At 58.5% G+C, this 15,756-nt stretch overlaps 2 protein-coding genes and 2 non-coding genes across 5 annotated transcripts; all 4 read left to right on the forward strand.

Moving 5' to 3' along the window:
• Window positions 1–828: 828 nt before the first annotated feature.
• On the forward strand, window positions 829–5,819 carry SNURF (SNRPN upstream open reading frame). The gene is made up of 4 exons (XM_054713327.1): window positions 829–955; window positions 2,620–2,790; window positions 4,824–4,916; window positions 5,169–5,819. Exons 1-4 carry the CDS (start codon window positions 942–944, stop codon window positions 5,281–5,283), a joined length of 393 nt encoding a protein of 130 aa, XP_054569302.1. The 5' UTR covers window positions 829–941; the 3' UTR covers window positions 5,284–5,819.
• On the forward strand, window positions 5,298–11,266 carry SNRPN (small nuclear ribonucleoprotein polypeptide N). Of its 2 annotated transcripts, XM_054713326.1 has the most exons (8): window positions 5,298–5,318; window positions 8,336–8,400; window positions 8,842–8,993; window positions 9,612–9,723; window positions 10,086–10,238; window positions 10,507–10,645; window positions 10,903–11,028; window positions 11,105–11,266. In XM_054713326.1, exons 2-8 carry the CDS (start codon window positions 8,398–8,400, stop codon window positions 11,140–11,142), a joined length of 723 nt encoding a protein of 240 aa, XP_054569301.1. In that variant the 5' UTR covers window positions 5,298–5,318; window positions 8,336–8,397; the 3' UTR covers window positions 11,143–11,266. The 2 variants fall into 2 exon arrangements, with proteins under 2 accessions (XP_054569301.1, XP_054569300.1); XM_054713325.1 differs by lacking the exon at window positions 5,298–5,318 and having other exon boundaries at window positions 8,265–8,400.
• A 2,070-nt stretch (window positions 11,267–13,336) lies between these two features.
• MIR9316 (microRNA mir-9316) lies at window positions 13,337–13,420 on the forward strand. The gene has a single exon (NR_129063.2). It is a non-coding gene; the product is annotated as a microRNA mir-9316 (primary transcript).
• Window positions 13,421–15,076: 1,656 nt separating this feature from the next.
• On the forward strand, window positions 15,077–15,146 carry LOC114229693 (small nucleolar RNA SNORD64). Its single transcript, XR_003615646.1, has one exon. It is a non-coding gene; the product is annotated as a small nucleolar RNA SNORD64 (small nucleolar RNA).
• The last annotated feature ends 610 nt before the right edge of the window (window positions 15,147–15,756 follow it).

A 15,756-nucleotide genomic window follows, 5' to 3' on the forward strand; every position in this document is an offset into this window, starting at 1 on the left:
CAGTGGACAATGGGGAAAGGGAAAGGTGTGTGCAAACACAATGCAGATGGGCTGGGGCGTCCGGTGCTGCATTTCCCCTTGGGCTTGGGAAAGCACTCCCTGCCGCGCAGATGCAGAAGTTCTGGGGTGACCCGGGGCCCATGGCACCCGCAGAGGGCACGGGGGTTGGGGGGTTAGTGCTCTAGGAAAGTGCATCAGGGATTGCTGGTAGACATTCCAATGTATCCAAGTGAAGGCTGTTTTGTATAGGGATCTAAGCGCCTTTTTTGTGTGTGTGTGTGGTTGTTGTTTTACCAGAAATGACTAGGCTGGTACCTATGCAATGATCGATTTGTTCTGTGCTGGGGAGTTTGATCGAATGGATGGTGCTGGCATCCGTTTTCACCATTTAAAGTAGAAAATAGGGAAAGGGGTGGGGGGAATCTCACCGAATGTGAACAATGCAGGATCTTGGGGTTCTGCATTCTACGGGGCAGGGTTCGAAATAACCTCGCGTGTTGGCATCGAGGGCTGATTTGCACCAAATGGGCCTTTTTCCAGAGCCGCCGCTCTGGTCGGCCTCTGGGCAGCCAGGGTGGGCGAAGGCAGACGTTTATGGGGAAGCAAGAATTATTGTTTCCTGAGCGTTTGACATGCACTTAAACACAGGGGGCCATTGTCTTTAACCCCGGGGGGTGCCCCGGGGGCGGGTGGACCCCAGCCCCCCGTTATCGCAGGCGGGCACGGCGCAGGCGCCCCACACTGCGGCAAGAACGCGGCACTGCGGGCGAGTTGCCGCGCGTGCGCGGGGCTGGAGGGGGTTCGGGGGTGCGGAGGGGGACGCATGCGCAGACGGGACCGACTGGCGCGTTCTGGGGGCGCTGCGGCGGCGAACCCCGCGCAGAGCGGAGCGGCCGCCGGAGATGCCTGACGTCTCCGTGTGAGCTGCGGCCAGCGGCGCGATGGACCGGGCCAGGTCAGCCTCGGAGGCCCGGGGAACAGGCCCTTTCTAGGCCCCATCCTCCCAGGTTGCAGGACCGGGGTGTGTGGTCTAAACGGGGGCGGGCGGGGGGGGGGGAGAGATCCCGGACCGAAAAGGCCTTTGTTTTGGGGAATCGCGGGGGTCCCCTTCGGACCAGAGGCGCGCGGCTCGGCTGTGCGTGTTTGGACGGCGCCCCGGCCGTTGTGCGGCAAACCGCGGCTGCCAGCGGGTCCCCTGCAGGGTGTCCCTTTGTCCTTGAGACCGGAGGCCCGGGCGGGGGGGGCGGGGGGCCCTGCCACGGCTGCAGAGGGCGGGGTGGGGATGGGGATGGGGATGGGGGTAGGGGGGTGGGGATGGGGGTGGGCGGGCGCGGGGAGGGGGATGCGGGTGGGCTGACCGCGGTGGCGTGAGGGGGCGGAGCGTGGGTGGTGATAATGGCCTCGGTGGCCAGGGGCGGCCACAGCGGCGGTTGGAGGGTCTGCGAGCCCCACGCCAGCTGCGGCCCAGGTGCGAGCAGGCGCCCGGGGAGCGCCCGGCGGAGGAGGGCTCGGGAGAGGAGCCGTGATGGTTGTGAACCTGGGGCTGGCGATGGGACCCAGGGCTGCGGCGGGGAAGGCGCTGTGGTGGCGCCGGGGCTGGGGCCGCGGTGGCGGTGGCGATGGCGGAATTGCGGTGAAGGGACCGCGGTGGCGGTGGCGATGGCGGAATTGCGGTGCAGGGACCGCGGTGGCGGTGGCGATGGCGGAATTGCGGTGAAGGGACCGCGGGGGCGGGGGCGGGGGTGGAATGGCGGTGCAGGGGTTGCCAAGGCGGTGGCTGCGGTGCATGGATGGCCGCCTGCCTTGAGCTGACGTCACTTTGGAGAGAAGGTCCGATTGTCGGGGACCTCAGGGGGGACATTCTGTTTGTGTGGCGTGATGATCTGGCACCCCACCTTGTGCAGAAGGGGTGGCCGCCAACATGGGAAAGGGTTCCCGTGCTTGTGTGTGGCTCCTGGATCCTCCATCGCGTGGTACCCGCGGTGGAGGGATAGCGAATAGGGTCTCGGTGTGCGAATAGGGTCTCGGTGTGCGAATAGGGTCTCGGTGTGCGAATAGGGTCTCGGTGTGCGAATAGGGTCTCGGTGTGCGAATAGGGTCTCAGTGTGCGATTGGGGGCTCGGAGTGCGGAGCTGGCTTCTGGCATCGCGAGAACGTGCCAAGCGGTTCGGGGATGCGATGCCCTGGTTAGTCTTTTGCCGCTTCGGGTATAAAGGCTTTTGGTTTAAGGTGTCCGAAGGCGGGCTGGGTGCGCGGATTTGGGTGGCGCATCTCAGCCTTTGTGCAGCGCCTCAAAGATGGCCGCCGCCGCAGTGGCGCTGGGCGTGCAGGGCGCAGGCGCCAAAGGCGGGGGGGGGGGACCTCCCCCACCCCGTCCCAGTGCCGCAGTGGGGGGAGGTGCAGTGCCCTGCGCCTGCGCAGAGCAGAGGGGGCGGGCCCTCGGGGGCGGACTGACACCCCCCCTCACCAAAGTGCCGCAGTGGCAGAGGGTGGGGTCCTGCGCAGGCGCAGCAAGCTGCAGTGGGCGGGCTTCAGGGGAGGGGTTCTGCGCAGGCTCCGCCCGGCGCGGCACGCAGCCGCCCCCTTCGCCTCTTTAAAGCCGCTGCCTCCGCCCCGCAGCGGCGCAGTGGCGGAGGGAGGCAGGCGGAGGATGGACGCCGTCCGGCGCGGCCTCTGCCACGCGGCAGCCCCCTCCACGCAGCACAATGCGGAGGGCGAGGAGGCGGGCGCTTTGTGCTGGGGCGACGCCTGCGTTCGCAGTCCGCCCGCCAGAGCACCCCAAAGAGCGAGGTGAGGCCCGCAGGGCGAGAAAGGTAAGGCAGCCTCCATCTCGGGGGCGGAAGGTTTTCAGTCGGTTTTCTGACCCCACGAAGTTCTTCCTTTCTATTTTTGCAGGTTTGCCATCGGAGTGCATGCTGAGCCCCCTAACTAATTGTTGTCTCTCTCCAGAGCGGACCCGGCCCCCCTTCCTCTAAAACCTCCCCCTTTGCAGGTGTTGGAGTGCCGCCCGGTGTCACCCTCAGGCGCCGGAAGCGGCCCTCGGCCTTCGGCCAGCCCGTGCATGACGTCACCGTCATAGCTGGGTCTATGGGGGGGCGGTCAGGGACCAAGGAGAAGAGGCGAGGAGAGGATCCGAAAAGCGGGGAGACAGTTCCAGGGCGCTGGGGGGGAAACGGGGTTTTTGTAATAATGTTTCCGATGCACCTTTCAGGAGAGTTTGTGGTGAGAGGACCTTGGGGGGCCTTCATTAAAGGGGATTGTGTTTGTGGTGTGTTTTTTTTTACAGGATTTTGATGTGTTTGCCCCCCCCCCTTTTTTTTCCCCTTCATCGCTCGCACCCAGTACACCTGGTGGTGAAGTAATGTAATTCGGACCCGGGCTTTGTTCTGGGCGCTTTGTCCCCGGGGAGGGGGGCGGCCGCTCCCGCCTCGGACAGCGGCTCCGGCGGGAGACGTGGGGCCCCGGGGGGACCGTGAGGACGTGGCTGGGCAGGTGGGAGGGGCCCCGGGGGGCTGAGGGCGAGGTTCGCCTCATTTTGGCCCGGGTGGCGAGGCCCCTTTGTCCCGCCGCGGGGAGGCGTTCTTTGTCCTCGGCCCGGCGCCCGGACCGCTTTTCTCACGTTTGTGGGAAAAGCTGCGGGCGGTCCGCCGGGCCCCCCTTCAGGTTCTGGGTGTCCGGGGATTTCAGCAGTTGAGTTTCACTGCTTCTCTTCTGGTGTGCACATCATGGGGAACATGTTTCCTTAAACATTAAATTAGGAAGACGATTGTGGGATCTCCACCTGCTATCGTGTGTATTGACAGGTTTTTAAAAATCCACTTGGAAACAAAATTTGCATTGTGTATTAGAACATCGTTCCCCCCTTCAGTGCTTATGTGCAATGTTGGTGTCGGGGTGGGGAAGATGGTTCCAGAAGGAAGGTTCCAGAAGGCATTGCAGCATTGCCCAGTTAGGGTGCACACGGGTGGGGCAGGTGCGAGCACGCGGACTTGGATTAATTCGTTTTATTAACTTTAATTTTACTGATTTTCCTGACGATGCCGTGAAGGGGTCTGCTGAGGAGTGCCGCAGGGCACACGGGCAGCCAGGCTGGGCCCCAGGTCCGCCCTGGGGACATTTCCAGGGTGTGCCCGGCCCCGGGGTGAGGGGAGGCGCTGCGTCCCGATGGCGGGGACGCTGAGCCCCGTGCGCTTCCGGGAGAGGGGCTCCCGGGGGTCTGTCTTCTGGAGGCGCAGGAAGTGGCTCCGCCTGCGGTCCCCGCCACGGGGGGAAGCAGAGGCTTTGTGGTCCCTCAGTAAACGTTAGAACGATGAAAGCCCCCGTGTTTGAAAGGACCTGGGTCCGAACCAAGCTTGGAAGCCGCAGTCGGGTTGAGGGGTGTGGGCGCCCTCTTGGTCCGCTGACGGCGGAGCTGAAGGGCCCCCTCCTCCGGCCTTTCTGGGGGGAGTTTGTGGAAGTTCCATGTCGGTGAGGGGCTCCTGCACCTCCCAACAGGAAGGGCCACGTGGCGGGTTTGGCGCCTGTGGCGGCCATTTTGCGAGTCGGCCATTTTGTGTGGCGGCCATTTTGTGGAACTGCTCGGGCGGCCATTTTGTGAGCGGCGCTGCAGTCGAGGCCCTAAGATGGCGGCCGCTGCTCCCCCTCCCTTTGTCCCGCCTCCGTCCTGCAGCTCCAGGAGCCCGGCGAGGGGGCGCCCCAGGGGCGGGTCCCTGGCGCCTGGCGCCTGTTCTGCCGGAGCAGGGGGTTCGTGTCTGACCCCCCAGGGTCTCCGACGTGAGGCCTCCTCGTGGTGGACGGGACGCTAACGCCCCTCCTGTCCGCAGGGACCGCCTGCCCCAGCGACGGCCCGAGCAGCAGGCGCCCGAGGCGGCGGTGCAGGTGAAGCGGCGCAGGACGGCCTCGCTGGGCGCGCGCGTGTGAGTCCCGCCCCTGCACCCCGCTCCCCCCAACCCCCGTGGTCACAGGGGCCCAGGGCGTCGTCCCGGCCCGTTGGCCCCACCCAGACCGGGTAGTCAGGGCGTCCTGTGTAGCTGGGCCGCCAAGGCTGCGGGCCTGTCCCCCCTTCGCCCCAAGCCTGGCCGGAAGAGGGGGGAGCCTCCTGCAGGCGCAGGCCCGTGGGGGGTGGGGCTCTGGGGGGCCGCGGCCCCTGACCCTGCTGTGCTCCCCAGGTGCCCGCTGAACCCGCGGCCATCCCCGCGGCAGCCCGCGCCCCTCGTGGACTTCCTGGACTTCCAGGCCGAGCTGCGCCAGGCCTTCCTGGCCGAGACGCCCCGGGGCGGCTAGAGCCCCTCCCGACGCCGACGCCGAGCGGAGAGCAGGTTTGAGCCGCAGGCACGGTCCGCAGGGCGGGCGGGCGTCCCTCAGGAGCACTGGGGGGTCACAGGAGCAGGACACGTCCCTCCGGCCGGCCGCACGCGGGTGGGGGCTCCAGCTCCACGGCACCATGACGCGGAAGCACACAGACGCCCGCTGAGTGTCTTGCTAATGAATGTTCTAGAATCCTCCGCCGGTGAGATTCGATCCTTGTGCTGGCAGTTTGCATAGAGCAGTGCCTTGCTTTGCGTTAAATGGTCGGTGCGGGGGTGCGGGGTGCAGGTGCACAGGAGCCAGACGCTGCGCACAGTTGCTGAGGCGCCTGCACGGGCGCCGAGCCTCCTGGCCAGGCAGGCGCCGCCCTGCTTAGCGTAGCCCCGCCCCCGGGGGCGCCCCGCCCCGAGCAGAGGGGGCCACACCTCCTGCCTTTTGATTTGCCCTTTCTCTTTCTGTTCGCACCCATGTATTTCCATCAGGTGACGATGTAATAAAGACATTACCTATGATTTCCATGTGCTGTCCATTTATTTGCAGTTTGTCTGTTTATGTTGATTGCTTGCATTTTTAGGAACAACCCATTCCATGTTTTAATTCTGATTTAATGCTTTGTTTTTCCTTTGTGACTTTAATTTAAGATTGGAATGACCTCAGTGCAAAGGGTTTAATGTGCTTATTAGAAACTGAGACAGATGAAGGGGGTTACAGGTGAGTTCCCGCTAGAATTTCATTTTCTATTTCTACATATCATCCCTCCACTCCAATGACGCAGCCTGTTTGTGGCTGTCTTTCCAGTTGTGAGGCAAAGGAGACAACAGATGCCCACGCAGGGAAGTTCCTCACCCGCACGCTGCAATGATGCCCACACGCACTGTGATCACACAACCCACCAGACAGTGGGCTGGTCATGGCCCGCCGGTCCCAGAGCACGGGGTCTGCCCACGGCAGGTACCAGGGGCTTCCTGTCTCCTGGTCAGGCAGACACAGCAGTGCCTACTTTGATCCTGCAGTCAGACCCTGACGTCTGCAGGTGGCCATCGAGTTGTGACTGTCGGTGCTGACTGCATCTGCACTCGGTGTGGCTGGAGCAGGGGTCCTGCCTGAGACCAGCAGCTTGCCTGCCTGGCCATCCGCGCTCCTGGCGGCCACACCCACGTGCTTGCGTGGTCTGGCGGCCATGCAGGAGGAGGGGTGGCCAGCAGGCAAGGCTGGAGGCACCCTCGAGGTGCATGTCAGAGTCAGGACTAGGATCACGTTCACGTCAGCTATACATGTGAATGGCGGTCCTACTTCCTTTGGCATGAGGAAAGCATGTGAGCGACGGCCAAGAAAATGGAAGAGGAACCCCCGGCTTTATGCCCATCCTCAACCACGAGGCTGGGGTTTGTTTCCCACCTGCTTTTGTTTTGGAAATGTAGGGAGGGGTGGAATCTATCCCTTAAAACTAATTATTTTCTACTTATTTCACTGACATGTACATCATGAATGCTCATTTTCTTACTCAGCCCTCATGAGTATCACTCAGTGAGTAAATTATAGTCCACTCTGATTTACTTTCATCTATTTTTTTCTAGTTTGTCATGATGAGAGCATTAGTTGTGTGTTTTTCAGATTCATTGGTCTCTTAAATGAGGGTGCGGGTCTGGCAGGCACTGCAGGGTGAGTGTTAGGAGGTGCCATCAGAAGGAAAGGTCCGGATAGCAGGACCACGTCGGGGTCTTACTATTCCTGATTAACAAACACCTGGAGAGGGAAGTTTTGTAGTTGGACCTGGCCTTTCATGGGGGAAGTTTGCTATTTATTGTTAGCTTTGCACACGCGTGGTGAGGAGTCTTTTTTACGGGGTTCCAGTGAGCACGGAGGAATGTGTCTTGGCAAAATCAGACCATGTTTGACTTGCAGCAGCTTTTGTTTTTCATGTCGTTCAGTCATTTGAAAGCCCACACTTTTCCAAAATATTGAGAACTTGTGTGAGGAGTGCCCGCGGTTAGCATCAGGGACCCGGGAGTGTGATAGGCGAGGTGCCCTGGGGTGGAAAGACGGCTCCCCCGGCTGGTGCATCACGAGGTGCCGCCATGACCTCTGTCTTCTTGTTCCACAGGCATTTGTTCCCCTTCACCATTGGCATAAAGTCCATCCTTGTGCACAGTGATGTCTCCTCATGAGGGTGTTGATTATGATTGCGGGACCTAAATTTAGGGTCGAGAGAACTAGGCTTAAAATTCAAGGACCTCCCGTTAAAGGAAGAGGGAATAGCGGAGGATTCCCACGGAGAATCCTGTCACTAGTGGCCTAAAATTCACGCCTGTGGGTTTGGGTCAGTAACTGCATTTGTTGTGGAGCCTCACCCGGCTGATTAGACTTATCTCTTTACATAATTTTACTTTAAATATCACACATCAGACATGGGGACATAGTCATTCTTGTCTCTGAGGACATAGCATACCTGGGGTGATGGGAGAGATGCAAGAATTAAAGGTGCTAGAGCCTCGTGGGCAGTGGGGGTTTGGGGACTGGTTTGAGGGAATCCTGCATAAAGGATGCACTGCAGGGGAGAAGCAAGGTCTGGAAGGAAGTAATTTTTGGGCGATCTGGTATCACTGCTGAAGTTGAGATGACTTGGCATGAACTCGGGTCCAGAGCACGAAGCACTTGTGAGTAAGGGGAGCAAGACAGTCGCTGCAGACAAGAGCTAAAGGCTTTCCTGGGGCCTTGGAGAGCAGAAGGGTGAAGATGGGGAGGGGGGGCGGTGAAAAGATGAGGGGAGAGGCGGCAGTGCCAGCGCACGGGACAGGCACGGGATGTGGGGATAATGGAAGTTCATGCTGACGCAGCATGGTGAAGGTGAGCAGGAAATCAGGGAGCCTGGGGCTGTGGGGTGTTTGAATGGTGCCGTTTCCAGTGATTTCCATGCTGAAGGGATGGCAGCAGCTCAACCCTGCTTTCCTCTGCAGGCGCCCCTCTGCCGGAGCTCCTGCCAGCTTGCTTGTTCGTAGCAGAGCCCGCGTCACCCCTTTGTCTGTAGCCTCCCCTTAGGTCTCGGATCCCACCCTTTCCCGTGCACGTGGACGTGGTGGCACCGCAGCCATGGTGAGCAGCAGCGCATGGGGCCTGGGGGCGGGGGAGGGCCCCGGGGTGGGTTAGCCAGAGCCTGGGGCAGCTGCTGTTAGAGGGTCTGTCTAGAGGGACAGGTTCTCCCAAAGGGCCACAGGAGGTGTGGGCATGTCAGGAAGACTTCAGAGGAGGGCGATGGAGAAATCTCTCAGAAAGGGCATGGCCTTAAGGGAACCAGAGAGATGGGGGTGGGGCTGCAGCCCTTCCTGACAGGAGGGGTTCTCCTGTGAGGTGGAAAGGGCCGAGGAGGCTGCAGGAGGGAAGGGCCTGGGGGGGGAGGGGGGGCGAGTCAGGAGTGGGCAGGGCACAGGCAGGTTCTGGGGAGGAGGGTCCTCAGCAGGGTTGTCCACGTGGGGGCGGGGATGTGGGTGACAGGCGGGGAGGCAGCTGTGGACCCGCCCGGACCTGTCCCCGCAGACGGTGGGCAAGAGCAGCAAGATGCTGCAGCACATCGACTACCGCATGCGCTGCATCCTGCAGGACGGCCGCACCTTCATCGGCACCTTCAAGGCCTTCGACAAGCACATGAACCTGATCCTCTGCGACTGCGACGAGTTCCGCAAGATCAAGTGAGGCCTGTTTCCTCGTTTCCTATTGATGGCAGAGGAAGGGGGTCTAGGCAGAAACTCCCTCTTCACCCTGGATCGGTGCCTCCCGCCCACCCCTCCTGGGGACCAGGCCTGAGAACGAACCCTGACCTCCAGGGTCGGGGGGACCTCAGCCAGACGTGAGGACACGGAGTCTCTGCTCAGAGCACGGGGACCACCCCCATAGCGATGTACACTCGGGCTGCCTTGTGTCGCCTAAGAGGGCGCTGTTTCCGCTTCCTCTGCTCCTGAGGAGCCTGATGGCACCCCCATAGGAACACTGGGCCTGCTCCCCCACCCGGGAGGAAACGAGCCCGTTCCATGGCCATTCGTAGGGAAGTGGGAGGCCAGAATGTCACCGTTGTTGCTCAGAACCTCTTGACCTGTTGACGTCCCTGTTGTTGACGGTCCTCATGTCTTCCTGGTGACCCGTGAAGATGTTCCGTCGTAACACGCATGAGAGGCTTTAATTTGCCTAACGGTCGTAGCCAAGTCCATTGCATCTCTTTGCAAAGCAGTAGTAGTCCTCCAGGGGGTGTCGTTGCTTGTTGAGGGTGCACGGTCCCTAGGCGACCCCTAAAGCTGACCTCTGGTTTGTAGGCCCAAGAACGCCAAGCAGCCCGAGCGAGAAGAGAAGCGGGTGCTGGGCCTCGTGCTGCTGCGCGGGGAGAACCTGGTGTCCATGACTGTGGAGGGGCCTCCCCCCAAAGACGTAAGCAGGACAGAGCAGGGCGAGCACAGCGGGGCAGCACGGGGTGGGCTGTGCAGGCCCCGCAGCACGTGTCCGAGGCCCGCGTGCCCCACCTGACTTCACTGAAGTCTGGCGGTGAACTCGGCCTTTCTTTGTGTGCCTGGCACCCCATAGACAAGGGGCTGCCATGTGTGGACTCGGGCAGCCCTGTAAGTTAGCACGATGTGATGGCGCAGCATCTAAGCTGCAGGTGCCTCCCGCGTCCTTGACCACGCGGGAGACCCGAGTTTGGGAAGTGGTGGGAGACCTGCCCATTGGGGATGATGGAAGGAGGACGTCGCTGTGACGGTCCTTTGACCTCGAGCTGTTCTTCCTGGTTTCAGACTGGCATCGCTCGCGTCCCCCTGGCCGGGGCTGCAGGAGGCCCTGGGGTTGGCAGGGCAGCTGGCAGAGGCGTACCAGCTGGCGTTCCTATTCCACAGGCTCCTGCGGGATTAGCAGGCCCTGTCCGAGGGGTAGGGGGACCCTCCCAGCAGGTGAGGAAACAGGACAAGGTCTGGTGCTCTGGGGGACGGACGTGCCCAGGGCCAGAGGAGTGGGCGTAGAGGAGCACAGCGTGCAGCCGCAGTGCGGCGTGCCACAGGCGATAAAGGAGGTGCTGGCGCGAGAGCAGTGTTTTCACAACGTGCATGGGCGGTGCACGCGGTGCTGTGGGTGTGGCAGCTGATGCGCGTCACCCCATTGGTTTTCTGTTTGAACGAGGGAGGACGTGCCTGACCCGGGTGTCTCTGGCGTCCTTCCCAGGTGATGACTCCACAGGGACGAGGCACCGTCGCGGCTGCCGCGGTGGCGGCCACAGCCAGCATTGCTGGAGCCCCGACTCAGTACCCCCCAGGGCGGGGGACGCCCCCCACCCCTGTGGGCCGGGCAACCCCCCCTCCAGGTAAGGAAGTGATGACAAGAAGCAGTTGCTTGGCTCCTAGAGGGGTGGGTCTGACACAGAGCATCACGGACAGCAGTGCAGAGTGAGGGCCCAGCTCAGGCCTGACCAGGGACAGACTTCCCCCTGCTCCTGGCGTCCAGTGCGAGGCTTCGGGCGCTTCTGAGTGCGGGTGGCGTCTCAGCCACGTTGGTTTCAGCTTTGTGTCAGGTTCGGTGTTTTCCTATTTCTTGGTCATTCCTGCTGCTTTCCTGTCCCAGGCATTATGGCTCCTCCACCAGGAATGAGACCACCCATGGGCCCACCCATTGGGCTTCCCCCTACTCGAGGGACCCCGATAGGCATGCCTCCTCCAGGAATGAGGCCCCCGCCCCCCGGGATCCGAGGTGAGTTGGCTCACAGGTCCCTGCTTTTCGGGTGCGCCTCTGATGATGGTCTCATGCAGGCTTGTTTATCTTCCAGGTCCACCTCCCCCAGGAATGCGTCCACCAAGACCCTAGGATACTGTTGCCCTTAGTCCCTCTCCCTGCGGTCTCGTGAAGCTGTAGCGTGTTTGTGAGCTGTCCTCTGCTGCATTGATATTCGCTAATAAATGCGTAGAGCCACCACCGAGGGGCTGTTGTACGTTTTCTTGCCCGTTGGTTTTGTTGAGGTCAGAGCGAAGCTGGGATCATTCTCTTGTGGGTTTATCCTGTGGGGATGAGGTGAGCCTGCTGAGCAGCGCATTCAGGGCCTTTCTCTCAGGGCATGTGTCAGTGTTCTAACCTTTGCGCTGCGCGCTGTGCCTCCACACACGCATGCGTTTAGGTGGTGAGCTGAGAGGCACACGGTCTCTGTACCTGCTGGGCCTACATACCTGCAGGGCTGGGAGGGGCCGAGAGGGCTTGTGAGGCCACGCAGGGAGGAAGCTGGCATGGATTACGCGGTGAAACAGGAAGCATGCCCTGGCATGCTCATCCAGGGCTCTGCCTGTGACCAGTGGCCACGATCCTGGAGTGACCACCACTTCCTGCCCTCAGGTAAGGACTTCCCCTTCCACTTGGGCCGGGCTGGGGATGGGGCAGGCTCCTCAGGCCCTAAAGGACTGTTGGCACTCTATCCACTGTGTCACTTGGGTTTGCCGAGGAGCCCAGAGGCGAGGCATCAGGTTTGCAGTCAGGAAGGAAAGCTAAAACGTAACACGTGTGTGAGACTGTAGTTACGGACATGTAATTCTACATGTATAAAAGCCTAAGCAACTAGACCAGTCGCTATGATGCACACTGACCACCAGGGGACACACTCAGCACAGGAACTGCCCCTGGTGTCAGTGTGCTCCTACAGCCAACCTCCCACGGCCCCCTATCAGCCCCAGTCAAGGACCAGGCCAAGGGACTGCACCCATGCATGAATTCGTGCACTGGGCCTCTAGTTACTTAAAGGGGCAGAGGAATATGGGCTTAGCCTGCAGTTAGGAAACCAGGGACCCTCGGTTTATAGGACTTAGCGTGTGGAACTGGTTGGTTGGGATTAACTCAGCAACTCAGGACTGGACTGACTGTCTGCTTTTTCCAGTGCAGGCTTGTTTGCCTCCATCTTTAACGCGACACTATCAGGGGAACTGCAGGCTTGATGATGGACTGCCAGGTAAGCAGCACAGAAGCCAAGGCGGACTTCCCTTAGCAGACGAGGTAGCACCAGCGCTGAGGCAACATGTACCTGTGGGCAGGGCATGGAGACCCCTGTTGTGTGTGGTCTGCTCTGGGACGAACCCGAGTTCCTTGGGCGGGTTATTCTGGCTTTGGAAGGAAGCTCACTGCAGGTCTGCAGGCAGGGGCCGTGAGGCTTTGGCCTCCGATCACGCAGCTACTGAAGGCAGACCTGAGACGCCAACCAGGACCCTGCTGCTGGGCGGGTCTTTAGTCTGTAAAATCACACAACACTTGGAAGGACAGGCTGTTAAAATGGCTTCAAGTAGAAGTCTGCCTTAAGGCTGTTGTTTGGGTATTCTGTGTTTAATTAATTGATTTTTTTATATAAAAGCGTATCAGAACCCAACAAAGCTTCAACCTCTGGGCAAGGCTTTGTGTTCATTTTCAATAAAACCACTGCTTTCAACAAGTAGGTCATTATAGCTCATTATAGTTGCTACTGAAGCATGAGGTTTGTAAGGCTATCACCCGTTGATAACATGTCGCCTGATTTTTTCTTAGTCGCAGTTGCCTTCTGCTTACCGTGGGCCTGTCACCCGAACCATAATGCTTCGGGTTTGAATTGTATTGAGTCAGTGGGCGAGGCGTGACCACTGGGTTTGACACAGGACGTGTCCGGTCTCACAGTCCCTCTCTGCCACACAGGGACACCAGAACAGGAGGACGCGGCCCGAGGCCTGCTCAGCCAGCGCTGCCACCCTGCCCGTGGGACAGACGCCTCCAGGTAAAGTGACCGCGCAGAAACGCCCGCGCACTGCAAAAGCCATGACTGGGTTCATGATGATACAGGACCTTGTCTGAAACACCGTGATCACATAAATAGTTAGAGAGGAAATGTCTGCTGAAATCCAGTCATGCGCCTCACACACCTAGCACACCTTGTCAATAGGAAGTGTTGGCTTGACATGACAACTTAGCACACCTTCAATGGCAGTTAAAACACATGTCAGTTCCTCACACACCCTTCTGCAAAACCTTCACACACACTTCAAGCGCATCCTTTTCTCTTCTGTACATATTTGTGCTGTTGGAGGCAACAAAGGAGGCCCACCCTCGGACCCCGACAGGCACGTGTGCGGAGGGAGCGGATGCGTGGAGACCGCCCACCCGCCTGGGATGGAACACCGACACCCGCGTTCTCAGTGTCTCGTGGTGGCTAAGTGGAGTCCTCACGTGCCAACATGCCAGCTGGATGGAAAATGCCTTCACGTGGACACAGCTCTCCTGTTTGAGGACAGTTTATCTTGTCTGTAACCTAGGTCAGCGATTTTCAGCCCATGAGTTGCAAAATTTTACAGCATGTAGTGCACCCTCCCTTAGATCATCACATAAGAAATGACAAGAGTCAACACAGCAGTGGCTGTTCAGTATAAATTAATCAAAATTGTACTTATTTTCTAGGTCAAATTGGCAAAAATTGTATATTTTGGTGGCCCATAGAAGTTTACTAATTGGCTTATGTGCTATGAGATGAGAAAGGTTGAAAATCACTGACCTAGGTTTAAGGTCTTACACAGTAAATGTTGAAGAAATGTGTGGCATTAACTAATGTTTAATGTTTTAAACAACACACAACCCCTTACATACTTTAAAGTGACTCCCCTACAGTGGAAACCTGTGATGACAATCCAGGCCTTCCCCCCAACTCCATCCTCGATCTCTATAAAGGAGCCGCTGCTCCTAGACAGGGCCGAGCTGTGGTGCCTGCAGGGACACTAGCCATTGTAGCCGGAGGGACTGCTGGAGGTCCCAGGCAGGGGAGGACCCGGCAGAGCAGCCGCATTTGACCGCAGTCCTAGGATGACCATTGACAGGCTCTGGGCAGTCAGGAGGGACGTCACCAGGTGTGGCTGCTGTTTACTTACTAATTGTAGTTGAAGAAGCATCACGTGACTTCATCCTTTAAAGGAACGAGCTGTGTCCAGGGCTCCTGCCTTCAGTAGCATTTTTGTCGTTCAGCATCTTACCGAGCTTCTCTGTCTGATGGAGCATCTCCTTATTGAGCTTCTGTCTTATGTGTGGATCATCTTCTTACTGAGCTCTGTCTGATGGAGCATCTTCTTACTGAGCTTCTCTGTCTGATGGACCATCTTTAATTGAGCTTCTCTACCTGCTTGCAGCATCTGTCTCCGTGTAGGATCTTGATCTGATTGCAGCTTCTTTCTCTTCCTGCAGCATCCTTGTCACTTAGCAGCAAGAATGAAGGTAAAAAGTAGGGTTCCCAATATGAGTAATTGACGAGGAGAAAGTGGGGTTTATCGGTTCAATCTGACTTCCTTTTACTTGGCCATTCTCACAGACCTTTGCTCCTTGAGTTTTTTCACACTTGGGAATACTTCAGGTTTTCTCCATGTCACCTAGCTCTTCCATGGGATTACAGCATGCTGTTGGAGGAGAGGAAGTTTAGACTTCTTCCTCTTGTTACATCTGTCTGGTGGTGTTTGGTGTTTCACTTTTCAATTTGTTAGGCAGTTGGCTTGGGGAGTGGATTCTAAGGTATTTTCTTGTAACACACCAAAGGTCTCAACTTGATTCTGACAGATTTCTGGGTGTTTCATGGTCTTTGATTCCCCACCCCTAGATTCACCTTAATTCTGTGTCACTTGAATGACATTGCTGTCCAAGATGGATGATTTATCAGTCATGCACTCTTGTAGGCTAGGGCCTTCCTGATAGTAGAAATGTACAGTCCACAGGCATTAACCTCCAACCAGGTGCACTTGCTGTTGGTAAGACGGGGGCTTGACTCATGATGAGCTATGTTGTCTGAACTGAATGACGTGAAGGTCACCCGAATGAATACTCTGAAGTCCAGCCAAAGTGTCCATCCACGCACGTGTGCCGCACATTTCTTTAACATCCGTTTGTAGGCTGTACATTTCACCAGGCTTCCCATCAACACTGCCGGTTAGTTAGAGAGAGGAGGGAGCTGTGGGTTCTCATCCCCACCCACCACATGGTTTCTTGTGTCTAAGCATCTGCTGTCTCACCTTCGACTTTCCCATCATGCATTTCAAGTGACACCTCATGACAGCCTCACTGGTTCCCACCTTGGACCAGAGCTTCCTGAGACCGTGGCCCCAGCCCCTCCGAGCAGCTCCAGTTAGCACATGAGCCAGAACGTGCCAGTGGGTTGAGACCTTGCTTTTGTCTGAGATGAGTTTCCTTTGTTTTCCCACCTACACACAGAGGGAGCACTCTCATTCTTTCCTTAGTAAGTCACCACCTTCTGCATCTTGGCAAGATGGAGATTTGATTGTTGGCTCAGATTCAAGGGGGTAAAGGGGCATTGGCAGTGGGTGAATCTGAGCGCAGGAGAGAGGGACAGTTTTGCCAAAATGCCATGCATTCTTTGAACGGGGTCTTCACGTCATTCGTCAACATCTGTCTTGTATGAGTAATTGATCTTATTACCTGAGATTG

This window comes from Eptesicus fuscus, chromosome 25, assembly GCF_027574615.1.
Source record: "Eptesicus fuscus isolate TK198812 chromosome 25, DD_ASM_mEF_20220401, whole genome shotgun sequence".
Lineage (NCBI taxonomy): Eukaryota > Metazoa > Chordata > Mammalia > Chiroptera > Vespertilionidae > Eptesicus > Eptesicus fuscus.